Source organism: Anarhichas minor, unplaced genomic scaffold (genome assembly GCF_050575085.1).
Source record: "Anarhichas minor isolate MPS153535 unplaced genomic scaffold, ASM5057508v1 ptg000052l, whole genome shotgun sequence".
In the NCBI taxonomy this organism is placed as follows: Eukaryota; Metazoa; Chordata; class Actinopteri; order Perciformes; family Anarhichadidae; genus Anarhichas; species Anarhichas minor.
Window position 1 is genome coordinate 3,111,584 of NW_027466498.1, and position 14,951 is coordinate 3,126,534.

Consider the following 14,951-nt stretch of genomic DNA (forward strand, 5'->3'; position numbering starts at 1 on the left):
AAATGGGCCCCAAAGAAAATTGCCGCGCGGGCTGCGCGCAAACATGCTGCTCCCCTTGGGGCTAAGCCCCCCCTTTCTTTGAATCCTAGAAACGCCCCTGATATCAACTAAGACTTTTTTAGATGGCGGGGGGGGGGGGGGGGACTGCCAGTGTCCCTACCAATGCTGAGACCAAACCTACGCCCTTGATGTTTCTGCCGATCCAGACTAAAATGCAACCACTGAGTTTTTAAACTGAAACGGCCTCAGCAGCGTTTTCAAACATTTCAAAACACCAGAGAAGTGTGGATGCTATTGGCAGAAAATGCAAAAGTCATACATTTTAAAAAGAAAATGTGTGTGTAGTGTGGTAATATCCTACAAAAACATTTAGGCAATACAACAGCCTTAAAACCAAACTCAAAGAAAATATGTATTTTTGAATTTGGGGTGAACTATCCCTTTGAAAAAAAACTCAAGCCATTTTCAGGTCCAGCCATTAGCCTTGTCCTGTATCCGTCACTGTACATGTCCCCATTGTTTTTCAAAATCTACTAAAGTCTAAACGACAGTGTCTTCTTACTGTCCAGGCATGGCCCAGATAAAAGAAGCTCTAATTGATAAAAATGTTGATGCACTCATGTGGGTTGTGTTCAGTTCAGCTCCCCAGCTACACTTTTCAACTGGGTTTATAGTAGCCCACACTCTTCCTCTACCTTTCCCTCCATTTCTACCCATCTGAACTCACAGTAATTTGATTTATGAGCAGCAGTGAGCGATCAGTGGATATTCTGGCCAGCGTTTTGTCTCACAGGTGTTGAATTCAAGCTTATTTTATGAATATTCTTAACCTGCATTGTTAACATCCATGTTTTGGTATCCATGTTTTTCTTGGTGCACTAATGCTACTGACAGTCATTCCGTGGAGTAACATGATACTGTCAACAGGAATGTGCATCACCTAAATGGGTTTATAAAGAATGAAGTCAAAACCTGATGCATTATGTCCACCACCACTTCTGAAGCCAAACCTACTGCTTAGCATAACCTGTTCTGGAGTCCAGTCGCAGGGTCAAAATCTAAATGTTCTCCTCTTGGAGGAAAAGCAATCATCGTTTTTTTTAATTTTGTACACATTGCAGCTTTAGGGATTGTTATTTGGGATTCCAGTGTGTGTATTGTGAGTGTGAGCATCTGTGTGTGCTGGGATAAGTTGAAATCTAAACTTGAGGTGTCGGCACACTGTGGTCCAGTTTCCCAGAGAGCGCTCATGGGAATAAACCAAAAACAGAGATTTCCACGGAGAGAAGCATTCTAATCTAGCACAAAGTCTCCTCACTGTCTCAACATATGCCCAGCAGGTGTCTGAGCATGTACATGAAGCGTATCAAGAGCAGCTGTTCACCCAGAGCCCTCTGGGTGAGACAGTGTACAGAGATATATGAGGCCTTTAACAAGGTCCACACAGACACCTGTGCACATACGCACATATCTCCTGCTCCATCTGTGTAATGGCAGGAGGGACATTATCACAACGGTGTATCAAATTACTTTTATGGATGGCCTTCAAATGAAATAGGAGGGAGTAAAATGTTTGATTAAAGTGAAAGTAAGGGCAGTAAATTAAATTAAACCACCTACACAATTAAGACTACTGTCCACTGCTTCTGGATGGAAAAGCATTGGCCTTTTAAACTTAAGTAACTTTTAAAGTGCTTATTAGTCTGCAATATTAAAAGAACAATCCAACTTGGGTCCTCGGCAATACACCCGCTAAGTGTAAAGTGGATCAGATGAACGGTTCTGGAGATATGTGGAGGACACACATACTTACAAAGACAGAGATGTCTTCTTTTATAGTTAGATGATGATGCTACAGCGGAACCTAATGGCCAAATTGCACCAAATTTGTCATAGTGACTCAGACATATTATTTACATATGTCCACCAAACATTGATCACAAATCACAATAGCACAAAGCATAAAGGAGATATGACATTTATTTGCTCCAGTGAAGAAGACTTGAAACAAGCAATTGAGACTATAGATGTTTACTCAGGGAATAAATCAAGTGAGAAGTAGGGTCGTTTTCTCATAGACTTCTATACAACCAGACCTCTTTTTTCAACCAGAGGAGTCGCCCCCTGATGACTATTCGAGAGAATGCAGGTTTTCCACAGAACTTTTCAGAACTTGGAGAAGGAACAGTCCCATTCAAGTCAACGTAGTAGGTTGGTCAGAACTGTGGCCATTTTGAATGTGTCCCCTTTCCATTGCGTCCGTTGTAGAGGGCTAACTTCCGTACAAACCGACCTATAGCAAACTAGAGTGGGATTGAGAATCAACGATTCTTAATTCCACTCTGGCATGATGATAAAAGGAAAATGCCAGCTTAATGTGGATGGTAGGCCAAAACGGAGGTCTCAAAGTAGTGAGTGACTTTATGGCCCCACAGACGTGTTTTGTATCCATAACAACAAACAATCAACATTTTATTTTGATCTATAGTGACAATGGTAAAAACTTTAATGTTCCTCCTACTTCTATGCTATTTAGTTCCAACCATTCTCTTCATGCATTTCTTACTTTTGGAAAGATGGAAATAGAAGATCATAAAGTGAATAGTTGGGGTAAATGTGTTGGCAGCTGGTCCCATGGGCCAGGCCAAACTCAGCCCTGTTTTTTTAAAATTGAACTAAATCAAATTAGTGTCAGGGAATGGAGGCTGTGATTGATTTTTCTCTACAGATTCACTGCAGAGCCGCACAAAGCCTTGTTTAGCTTAATCAAAACAAATTTGAAGCCACCCGACAATACTTCTCAATCTGCCTCGCTCTCTGAGCAGGTGAGAGGCTTTATCCCTTAGCAATCAAAAAACATGGAACACAACAAGTTTAGAAGACGGCACACTCATTTTGCTATGCTTGTGAGGACCAGACTTAGATCTTCAGATGGACAAAATCCTTATCAAGGTGAGGCCAGCTTTCCAGATGTCCCCTTTCATGATGTGTTTAAGAGTAGGATTAAGGTTAACATTATGTTTAAGTTGTTTAGGTGAAATCTTTTGTAGGATTCTAACTTGAGTTTATGGAGTCATGTTTTTCAGAGACTGCATGCATCAAGCACTGACATTTTGCGGTGGGAATATGTATTTAGTCAGAATTCTTCTCAGTTGAAATCACCTTAATTGAATTAAACTGGCTGACAGACTGAATTAATTAATTTGATAGAGAGCAAACTAAATAAGATAGGGAAAGTAAGACTTACTTTTGAATGTTTGACAGGCTACTTACCCACAGTGTAGACTAGTATATACTTATGACAGTATATTATTTTGGCAAGAAAAGTACATTTTGTATTAACAGGAAATGATACAGGCTTGACTCAACTTTGGAACAACGTAAATATTGAATTATGTCACAATAATCAGGAGAAATGTGTCTTCAATTTTGTTGTCACATCATGTCACGGGGCATGATGAGGACTCAGACGCAGACAGTCAGGTGTAGTGCAAAAAAGGTTTTTAATGAACCAAAAACAGGGAATCCAGGGACAAGACAAAAGACGAGGGGGAAAATCCGGCAGGAAAAGGCAGAACAGGCAGACTGGAAAACCGGGAACAGGACGAGCAAAACGGGCGGGTTGGACAGGAAACAAACACAATGATCTGGCAGTGAGTGAGTGAAAGACAGGGGTTTAAATAGTGAACTAGGCAGAGTGAACAGGTGAGACTAAATGAGCTGATGAGGTGAGTGTGACTGGCAGGTGCACTGAATGAACTGATTAGGTGAGTGAGGAGCTACAGAAAGAAACAAAGACACAGAACACACAGGGCAAAGCCTGATCGTGACAGTACCCCCCCTCCAAGGGACGGATTCCAGACGTCCAAAAGAAAAAAAAACATGAACATCTTCCAAGGGAGGGCGGTGGGGGCCCGGAGGAGGGTTATAACTCCTCCGAGGCCGAGAGTCAGAGTCCACAACCGGGTGGGTGGAGGGGGTCCGGAGGAGGGATGGCCGGCCTGGCAGACTGGGGAGACTGAGGGTCCGGAGGACGGAGCTCTGGAGACTGGGGGTCCGGGGGTCGGAACTCTAGAGACTGGGGGTCGGAACTCTAGAGACTGGGGGTCGGAACTCGAGAGACTGGGGGTCGGAACTCGAGAGACTGGGGGTCGGCACTCGAGAGACTGGGGGTCGGCACTCGAGAGACTGGGGGTCGGCACTCGAGAGACTGGGGGTCGGCACTCTAGAGACTGGGGGTCGGCACTCTAGAGACTGGGGGTCAGGAGGACGGCACTCGAGAGACTGGGGGTCAGGAGGACGGCACTCGAGAGACTGGGGGTCAGGAGGACGGCACTCGAGAGACTGGGAACCAGGAGGGGAACTGCACTCGAGAGACTGGGAACCAGGAGGGGAACTGCACTCGAGAGACTGGGAACCAGGAGGGGAACTGCACTCGAGAGACTGGGAACCAGGAGGGGAACTGCACTCGAGAGACTGGGAACCAGGAGGGGAACTGCACTCGAGAGACTGGGAACCAGGAGGGGAACTGCACTCGAGAGACTGGAGATCGGACTGGGAACAGGGCTCCAGAGGCTGGAGATCGGACTGGGAACAGGGCTCCAGAGGCTGGAGATCGGACTGGGAACAGGGCTCCAGGGGCTGGAGATCGGACTGGGAACAGGGCTCCAGGGGCTGGAGATCGGACTGGGAACAGGGCTCCAGGGGCTGGAGATCGGACGGGGAACAGGGCTCCAGGGGCTGGAGATCGGACGGGGAACAGGTCTCCAGGGGCTGGAGATGAGGCTCCGGGCAACCGGAGTCCATAGACTGGGGCTCAGGGGGATAGACTGATGACCCAGCGGGGTAAAGGGCTGGAGGTCATTGCAGCGCGGAGGCGGCAGCGGCCGGGACTGGAGGTCGCTGCGGTTCGGAGACGGCGGCGGCCGGGACAGGAGGTCGCTGCGGTTCGGCGGCGGCCGGGACTGGAGGTCGCTGCGGTTTGGAGACGGCGGCGGCCGGGACTGGAGGTCGCTGCGGTTCGGAGACGGCGGCGGCTGGGACTGGAGGTCGCTGCGGTTCGGCGGCGGCCGGGACTGGAGGTCGCTGCGGTTCGGCGGCGGCCGGGACTGGAGGTCGCTGCGGTTCGGCGGCGGCCGGGACTGGAGGTCGCTGCGGTTCGGAGACGGCCGGGACTGGAGGTCGCTGCGGTTCGGAGACGGCCGGGACTGGAGGTCGCTGCGGTTCGGAGACGGCGGCGGCCCGGACTGGAGGTCGCTGCGGTTCGGAGACGGCGGCGGCCCGGACTGGAGGTCGCTGCGGTTCGGAGACGGCGGCGGCCCGGACTGGGGATAGCTGCTGCTCCGAGGCAACAGCTGGAGTCGGCTGGATCGCCGACTGGACACAGGGAGCTGGAGTCGGTCGAACCGCCGACCTGACACGGGGAGCTGGAGTCGGCTGCGGCCCAGCGGGAGCAGGGAATAACTGCGGCCCAGCGGGAGAGGGAGTCTGGCCCTTCCTCTGCCTCCTTCGAGGTTTGACCGGGATGTCCATTAGGTCACGGTCTGCCTTCTGGACACCTCGAGGTTCTCCAAAGGCCAGACGGGTTCCCATGAATTGTTCATACCAGTCGGGGAGACGACACTCCATACTGTGGTCTGCTGAGTCCATCTTGGGCCAGATCATTCTGTCACGGGGCATGATGAGGACTCAGACGCAGACAGTCAGGTGTAGTGCAAAAAAGGTTTTTAATGAACCAAAAACAGGGAATCCAGGGACAAGACAAAAGACGAGGGGGAAAATCCGGCAGGAAAAGGCAGAACAGGCAGACTGGAAAACCGGGAACAGGACGAGCAAAACGGGCGGGTTGGACGGGAAACAAACACAATGATCTGGCAGTGAGTGAGTGAAAGACAGGGGTTTAAATAGTGACTAGGCAGAGTGAACAGTTGAGACTAAATGAGCTGATGAGGTGAGTGTGACTGGCAGGTGCACTGAATGAACTGATTAGGTGAGTGAGGAGCTACAGAAAGAAACAAAGACACAGAACACACAGGGCAAAGCCTGATCGTGACACATCACTGTTTATATTTTTACACATTTTTCATCTGTAGGCGGTTCCTGATTGATTGTTTTGACATTGTCTTTTGAAAAAAAACAAATCCTCGCTTCATATCTCTGAATCACAACCTATATCTCCAATTTGTTGTCATGTTGTCAAGAACAGCTGTTTCCCCTGGTTTGAGAAGCAGTCAACCAAAATGTCATCTTCCTACATCGAGTCAGCTGAAAAAGAAATGGCCACAAAAACGGATTAAATTGACACAACTGAACAGGTTCTAAGTTCTCCAGAATTTGAAACTCTTCAAATATTTACTTATTTGTAGCATACGAACCTCAAAGAATGTGTCTACTAAAAAGTTGTTGTCAATGAGCCTTCATCACCATGAACACACACACTATAATTTATTCAATCCCACATACACCGGCCTGCTGCCACAAATACTCACCGGAACACCAAATGCGCACCAAATTCCACCCACCTGTTTGAAATTAAAGGTGATAAAAACTACATCTCAGAAAATATTGAGAAAAAAACACATTGTTTTTGATGGAATTGATTGCTGATAATAGGAAAAATATAGAATAACACCAGACTGACTTTACTCATCAGTAATAATTGGTCATGATTGCTTCATTGGATACATTAACTTGATGTCAGGATAGATCAATGAAATGAAAAGAAAACATGGCAATTCAGTCACTTTATCCTGGCTTGTAAAATTGAGCCACATAAAAAATGGGATGATTTTATCTGAATGCAACTTTAAAAAAAAGGAATTAGTGATTTTTCACTGTGCGCATATAACATCATCACAACACAGTTACAGTTAGCATGTGGTATGTATTGGTCCATTTCGCCACGTGTGTGTGACGTGACTGGTTTACTGTATGCAGCCCATGAAGTTGAAGTTGGTTGTTTTTATTTCTGAGGCAGGACCAAAATACATATCAGTCAACTGGGTCAGGTTATGTTAAGATCAGAAGTTTACAGTTAGAGTTTGAGAATCAATGTATTCAATGGAAGTTCCTTGCAAGTGTAGGAATACAAATTATACGTGTGTGTGTGTGTGTGTGTGTGAGTGTGTGTGTGTGCGCGTGTGTCTACAGCTAACAGAAGACTAATGATTCTGCCAGTGAAAAGACAAACACTACCCACTGAAGTTCTCGTCTGTTCACTACCTCACATAGTCATTTCCTCCTGTTTTTGTTGAAACAAAAAAGTCAAAAAATAAACATTTCATCCTCTGTCAGGCTTTGCAATATATCGATTCAATCCACGCCTCTTGAACCTTTGATTTTCTGGCATTCCCATAGTGATTAATAGCTCAATCTCAGGCTGGCTAATGAGTTTTATCAGGAGCCGCTGGTGATTAATTAGAGACAGCAAAGAGCATGTCACTGCTTTATTCTGGCTAAGCCATTACTTCCATGCTCTAAATCGTCTCTGTGCAAAGAGATAGCTTAGACCCGGGTGACATTTTTAAACAGCTCTGAGGTTTGTAAGACTTCCAGCTTTATAGACTATGTTCAAATCAGCACAAATACTTTGACAGGGAAACTGTGAAAGTAAGTGTGCTTATTCAGCGTGATGTTGATTCACAGACAGAAATGTTTGTTTTTCATTGTCAACGTCGTGATTTTTGTGTTCCTCGTCAGTCTCCATCAGCCGGGAAATAGCATCTCAGATGTTTTAGAATATTCTGAAAAGGGAAATTCAGTTAATTTTTCAGTGTGATGTGAACCACAAGATCTCACCTTGTCGATAGTCACATAACTATCATGACACTGGATTTCTCAGGAGCAATGGAACAGGAACCACGCTGTCCGTTGTGAATGATGTAAATGGTAAATGGACCTGCATTTATATCATGGTTTTCCAGTCTTCCAGCCACTCAAAGTGCTTTAACACTACAAGTCAACATTCAACCCATTCTCACATATTCTTACACTGATGGCAGAGGCTACCATGCAAGGTGCCGCCTGCACACGAGGACCCAAAACTAATTCACATTCACGAACATTCATACACCGAAGGCACGGGGTTCAGTGTCTTACCCAAGGACACTTCGGACTGGATGAGCCTGGGATCGAACTGCCGATCTTATGATTTGGCCTTACCTCTGAGACACAGTCGCCCATGTAACAGTCTGTTTCAGTGATAAGATGCCTTGGTTTGACCTGGAGTTGTCGTTGCTCTCTTTACTATAATTTAAAAAATGTAAGGACGGACTGTGAGGTGTACTATTAACGTTATGTTGTGTATCATGGGAAAAAAAGGTAAATATTTTTAAGGTGCACAGAAGTGGTGTTTGATCTATAAGTTGGGACCACGTCATTCACTGCAAGAGTTTAAAGTTGGGGCCAGAGGGAGCAGAGAGTGAAATGTATCTATATCCACCTGTTATTTTATGCACATAGAAACAAACTCAATATTTTTTGAGGTGGACACTAAACACAGATGTGATTTTGTGTGTGTCTCCCGTTTCAGATTGAATATTGGGAAGAATGATCTGTTGACCTTTTATGATGGAGATGATCTTACAGCTAAAGTACTGGGTCAGTATGGAGGATCAAAGTCCAGATTTAAGCTCTACACCTCCACAGCAGACCTCACCATCCAGTTCCAGTCTGACCCTGCCACCAACGTCTACGGCTACGGCAACGGTTTCATAGTCCACTTCTTTGGTAAGCCATAGAAGCAGTGCCCATGGATAACTCAACCACATGGACTAAGCTAGGCCCCCCACATCCCGACTCTAGCTTTGTATTTTTACTGTCCATCTTCTCTTCTCCCTTTCGGTGAAGTATATTTCTTAGAATGTTTAGGTATTCTTCAATGTCATTTATGAGTAAAATCTGATATTGTTCTGGTGTATCAGGAATGTATCAGTGAGTTCTACCTAGAGGAGGAGGGAATTTGTTTTTACAGTCCTTACAATAAGCAATAAGAGGCTGTCCCTTGTGTTGGCGGGGCCTTTCCATCAGCACCACGCCGTAGTCAGCACACTATATCTGATAAGAGTTAATGAATTCAGAGCGAGGGAAATGCTATAGAATACAGATGATGGACATTGAGGAATAAAGCGAGGGAAAGATTTTATTACAGTTTCCTCATGAATCTCATTGGTGGAATGTAAACACGAGACAGCGTGGGCAGTTGTCAGAGAATGTTGCTTCCCTAAAGTTTCCAAGTGCTATTTGTCCGATGAGACTCCTAAGCAGAGGGCCTGCGCCTGCTGCTGCTAGAGGGGAACCTAGAGCGTCATAGTTTGAAGCTTAGGGCCACTGACCAAGTATAGTTATTTGATGACTTGGGAATGAGAATGTGTTGTAGATACAGATCACTGGCCTTGAGATGGGCAGGCTAAGGCAGGAGTTTTCATCCCTCACAAAAACACCAATAACTGTCATGTATGTACCGTATTTTCCGCACTATAAAGCGCACCGGATTATAAGGCGCACCTTCAATGAATGGCCTATTTTAGAACTGTTTTTATATATAGGGCGCACCGGATTATAAGGCGCATAGAATAGAATAGCGTCGTAAGCGTGTCTCTTGAAAGGTGCCATTTTGGGGTCTTTATACACACAAGTGGTGTTGGACTAGGAGTAAGCACAGTACCGGTGTTTACCGCGGTGCGGCTTTGTAGTTTACCAGTCGTACTGAAACATTTTGACAGAGCGCCGTGTACAACCAGTATGGATCAACCAATTAACCAATTGATCCATATATAAGGCGCTCCGGATTACAAGGCGCACTGTCGTTTTTTGAGAAAATTAAAGGCTTTTAAGTGCGCCTTATAGTGCGGAAAATACGGTAGGTGCTATGTGTAGGTATGTGTGTATAAATGCGGATATTGGGTATCTGGGTGGTGCTGGGGGAAAGACCATCGGATCATGAATTTCACAAAGGTTCATCTTCTTAGGAATATGAGTGAGCAGTCTGCCTATAACAACAAAAGATATTTAGTTTATAAAGTTGATATGTTGGCATGATGGTGGCTCTAAAGGAAAGCTCAAGGAGTGTACAAAATGGAAAGGGTTGATCTTCTGAGGACCATGAATATCTCATATGAATTTCATGGCAGTGTGACACTTACATTTAGCTATTTCTTAAGTGCAAAAGTAGAGGAAAGGGCAGAAGGTAATTGAAAATGTCAGGGATCGTCCTCGGGGATCATGAATATGCTGGAATTTCCTGATAAATTAGCTAGCAGCTAAGATTTCTTGCTATGAACCAAAGTGTTGGGCAGACAGAGACTGACTGACATTAGTATCTTTATGCCACTTAAACTTTACATTTTCCTAATGTCTTGACTTTCTCGCTTCCTTGCTGTCTCTCTCTCTAACCCCTCCCTCCCTCCCCACACACACACACACACCTGCAGAAGTAGCTCGTAATGACACCTGCCCCGAGCTTCCAGAGATCTCTAATGGCTGGAAGAGTTCATCTCACCCTGAGCTGGTTCAGGGCACCGTGGTGACCTACCAGTGTTACCCTGGTTTTCAGGTGGTGGGTGCTGAGCTGCTCATGTGCCAATGGGACCTCACCTGGAGCGGCGACTTACCAAGCTGTGAAAGAGGTTGGTACACAAACACGGCCATCACTACTGAATCATCCAGTTGAGACCATACAAGCTTAGTACCAAAGTGTCCATTGTGCTTTCATCACCAACAAGGAAATATATGTAGGAGATGATGTTGATAGATCATGTCAGACAAATCCAACAAGATAAACCTTTTTTGTTTTTGAAACCTTTTCGTGAGCCTTTTGTGACATGTCAGTTAGCCTATTACGCATTCAAAGTGAAAGTAAAGGTGTTGAGTATGAGCAACAGACCACATATCCAGCTATTATCACAATACAACATTGTTGGGCCCATGTGCTTTGAAACAAAGAGATCTGGGCCTGCCGATTCTGCAGGCGAGGGTTCATCCTGACTTGGTTTGATAAGCACCAACCCCCCACTAGGAAGGAGTTTACATCCAGGTGTGAATTCGTCACCCAAATGCAACACTGCTCTCATTGGATGAGCCCAGGAATGCCGAGGCTATAAAACGCCTGAGCCCCCCTGAACGCATCGCTATTCCCCCAACCTCGCGTCGGTGCACGAAAGCACGCATACGTTGTCTGAGCTGTTCTCTCGCCCCTTCCCCCTACACACACACTGCATGCACACACAGACACACCCACACACTGCATGCACACACACACCCACACACTCCCCCCCTTTCAATAGTTTGTTGATTTTAGATAGCGTGCTCATAAATGTATAGTTGTTGTTAGTTTTAGATATTAGTTGACCAGAACATTATTATTGGAACTTAATAAACTCTGTTATATTTTAAAGAGCAGCTGTCTGTGATTACTTCGTGCATGTATTGTGATTATAGCTGATATGTGGTCAGTTGCTCCAACTTAAATGAGCTAGCCGCTTCTATGAGCTAGCCGCTTTTGGCCGTGAAACCGGAAGTCCCACCTCGGCATCCCTGGTCTCGTCCAATGAGAGCAGCGGTGCGTTCTCTCAACAAAACTACCTCAGAATTTCACAAGGGTGTGTGAAATTGTTTTATTGGGGGTTTGGCCATTATCAACCCCAAATCAGGCTCCAGGTTGCTCTGCAAAATAGGAAGGCCTGATGTCCTTTGTCTCAAAGCACATGGTGAAGCCAAGCACATGGCCCCAACACAAGCAAGGGACAGATGAAGAATTAAGCAGGCAGAACCAGACAGGTGAGTTCAAGCAGTGGTGGGCCGTCAGGGCCTGCAAAGCCTTCTATGCTGGCCTAAACAGAATCACAAAGTTATAGCTATTTTATCATTTAATAATTTTTCTTAAATACACTACATGTATTATAATTTATAAAAATATTTTTCCCATTATCTTATTTTCTCATTACACAGCTACTGTCTTCCTCAGTTGCTCTGCTTCCAGTGCAGCTTGTTTTAAGTAGAGCTTTTATCCAATCAGATTTCACCTCTGTGTCTCTAGGTAAGAAGAGAGGCCCGAGGCCTGCAGACTCACAAGTGAATCCCTTTGCAGTTTAAGTGAATGGGGACGATATTGTTGATTGTCATAGTCTTCAACCAATCAGATCTTTAGTTTGACATGTTGGGCGTATTCTTTGACGTGCCAGAGCCTGCAGCTGGCCTAGCCATACGTGATTGGTCAGTGGGCTAGCGTGACATGTTGGGCGGTGACAATCCCAATATCTGCTGCCTGTCGAGCGGACATTTTCAGCCTCAAACGCATTAAAACGTATTCAAGAAATACAACTGGGGAGGCTCCACTGTCTTCACTGGCGTCCATGAATCGAGAAGCACTTCTTACTGGAACTATAACGCACGGATGTACTGAACAACCGTGAGATTAAACTCTTTATTAACAAAGAAAGGAGGATAAACTTTGTCTTTAAAACCTTTTCTGCATGACGCCCCCAAATTTGGGGGCTCTCGGGCTCAGAGGGGGTAGCATATACCGTCGAAAAAATGTACATATCGAGAGCAAATATAATACATATGCACATTATATACCAGATTAAACAGCACCTTCTGGGCAACACGACCATGGAAGTCACTTTTTTCACACTCCAAACACAATTATACATAACTAATATAATCAACTAGAAGATGTACCACAATATCACGTATTTTTCGGCATGAGTCGGCAACCTACTCACTCCGGAGAGGGCTCTGAACAAAATGCTAACGACTAGCATGGCCGACCAATACATCAGAAAGCAAGAGAATTTGACCGAGAATCCAGAGATATCTTCAGAATTTCTCTCCGTCAAACCAGTACAACGCTGTGAGCAAACAAACGCGAGAACAACAAACCGCTTCACCGAACAAAATCTGAGCAGCTCCTCACTTTTACGAAGAATCACGAAAAGAACGGCACAATTCCCCGGTTGGCGGCTAAAAACATTGTTGCTACGTACATCCTGTCTGTTTCTCATCTGTTTCCTATAGAATGGGGGGTCAACCTAACTTGTGGGAACCGGGGGTAGGGGGTCAGACTTTTGGCGAATAGAATTTCAGGCTCTGGGATGCGCGCCGCTTTTTCGAATTTTACTGGCTAAAAGTTGTCAATCAACACCAGTCTACTCCCAGTGCATTCCCGAGACTCCGACGCGTCGAAGGAGGGCTCATAGACTGAAATCGACCGATGATAGGCTAGACCTCCATACACACACAGCAACTGGAATACAGACGAGAAAATCCCATGGATGAGAGCCAGAAACAGGCTCTGAGAGGACCCTGGCTCTCAAAATTATGCCAAACTGCTGTATTTGGATGTATTGAACGCCATTAGTGATAAAACAAGTGAAATATATAGTTATATAGTATATAAAAGTACAATGGAACAGCTGCAACAGCTGGTTCAAAAACGACCTCGCGTGACCTCTCTGTACTAAAACCTCTTAACTTTTTTATTCTTCACTTTATCACAGCCAAATGTTTTTGTGGGACTGCTGAGATATTGTGCTATGATTTGGGAGAGGTTTTCAGCATTAGGGCTGGGTGATCAGTATATGACAGATATTAGATAAATACTGCAGTCACAGACAGGTGAAGGCTCAGTGCTCTACTCCAGGGTGAGAACTGGCGAACCTGAAATTTTTCAATTTGAGCTGTGTAATATCTTCATTTACTATTAACCAGTAATATATACACTGATAGTTACACATCTGAACAAATCTCACAAGTGTTATCTGTATTATACCATCAAAATTATTAAAATAGACCATGTAGTTACAGAATTGCAGTCTCTTCAGTATGGGTATGCATAAAAATAGGGCTAGTGCAGAAAACGCTAATTAGTGAACAGCAGCTCTGGTAAGTTAAATACATTTGTTTTTACATCTGCAGTAGCTTTAATATGCTTGTTTATATATTATTATTTGTACAACTTGTTTTTATGAAGATGGATTTTTGTTTAGTTTTATATGTGATAGGAACTATTGTTACGTCCAATGTTGCTCTGGGGACATATTTAGCCGGTGCCAGTGTTGGCAACTTGCTCGCTAAATCTGGCGACTTTCCAAACCCTCATGGCGACTTTTTTTGTCAAAAGCTACTAGCGACAAATCTAGCGACTTTTTCTGGTGTTGTTGGAGACTTTTCTGGTGTTTTGACTGTCGTGAACGAGCAGCGGGTGCTGCCGTGAGCCCTTCCGCCACCCCAAAGCACACACAGGCGGGTACTCTCACAGAAGCCTCGCGCAGCAGTCCCAGCTGCAGTCAGAGCAGAGAGGAGACACAGTCTCAGCGTATTCTCTGCAGTTAGTGTATTTATAGGTGTTGAGCTTCATTTTTACACGAAACAAATAATAACCGTAGTTGTGTTTCAGCTGCAGGACAGCAGTGAAGGCCCAGGTATAAAATGCACGGCCCACCACTGCTGAAATGGTTGCGTAATGCAACAAGACAATCTGGTGAAAATGATCATGGAAATTAGGAAAATGTCAAGCTGGTGAGTGAGTGGAAGGAGCAAGTCAGGTGGTGAATGTGGTGGTGGGAAAGGGGTTTTCAGAGGGCAGGTGGGCATGACTGACTAGAAACATGGAAACCAGGCAGGATGAATGAATGAGTGTTCATTGGATGAATAAAAGAGTGTTTTTAGACACAGGACAGTTTTCTATGAGCACTCTACAATGTGTATTTATTTCCACCATGCATATTGTAGCGTCACGGGTTGTCCCTAGGGTGGGGCAGTGCAAAAGAGAGCGTAAAACAGGCACAATCAGACAGTATAAGCAAAAATAAAGGTTTATTGGTCTGTCCCACTGGCAGTTCCTTTAACTCAAAAATCACAAATCAAACAAAAAGGTCCATGAAATAAACATAAAGCGTCCCGGAGGAGAAAGTGGTTTCTTCACCAAAAAGTAATCCAACCCTGCCAAGTCC

The 14,951-nt window shown here is 45.1% G+C and overlaps 1 protein-coding gene across 1 annotated transcript in view; it reads left to right on the forward strand.

Moving 5' to 3' along the window:
* The window catches only part of LOC142931483 (seizure protein 6 homolog), a 188,734-nt gene that overhangs the window by 154,538 nt on the left and 19,245 nt on the right, over window positions 1-14,951 (forward strand). The window contains exons 10-11 of the mRNA XM_076075411.1: window positions 8,531-8,727; window positions 10,431-10,625. Coding sequence (XP_075931526.1) covers window positions 8,531-8,727; window positions 10,431-10,625 — 392 coding nt within the window. The remainder of the gene's footprint in view (window positions 1-8,530; window positions 8,728-10,430; window positions 10,626-14,951) is intronic.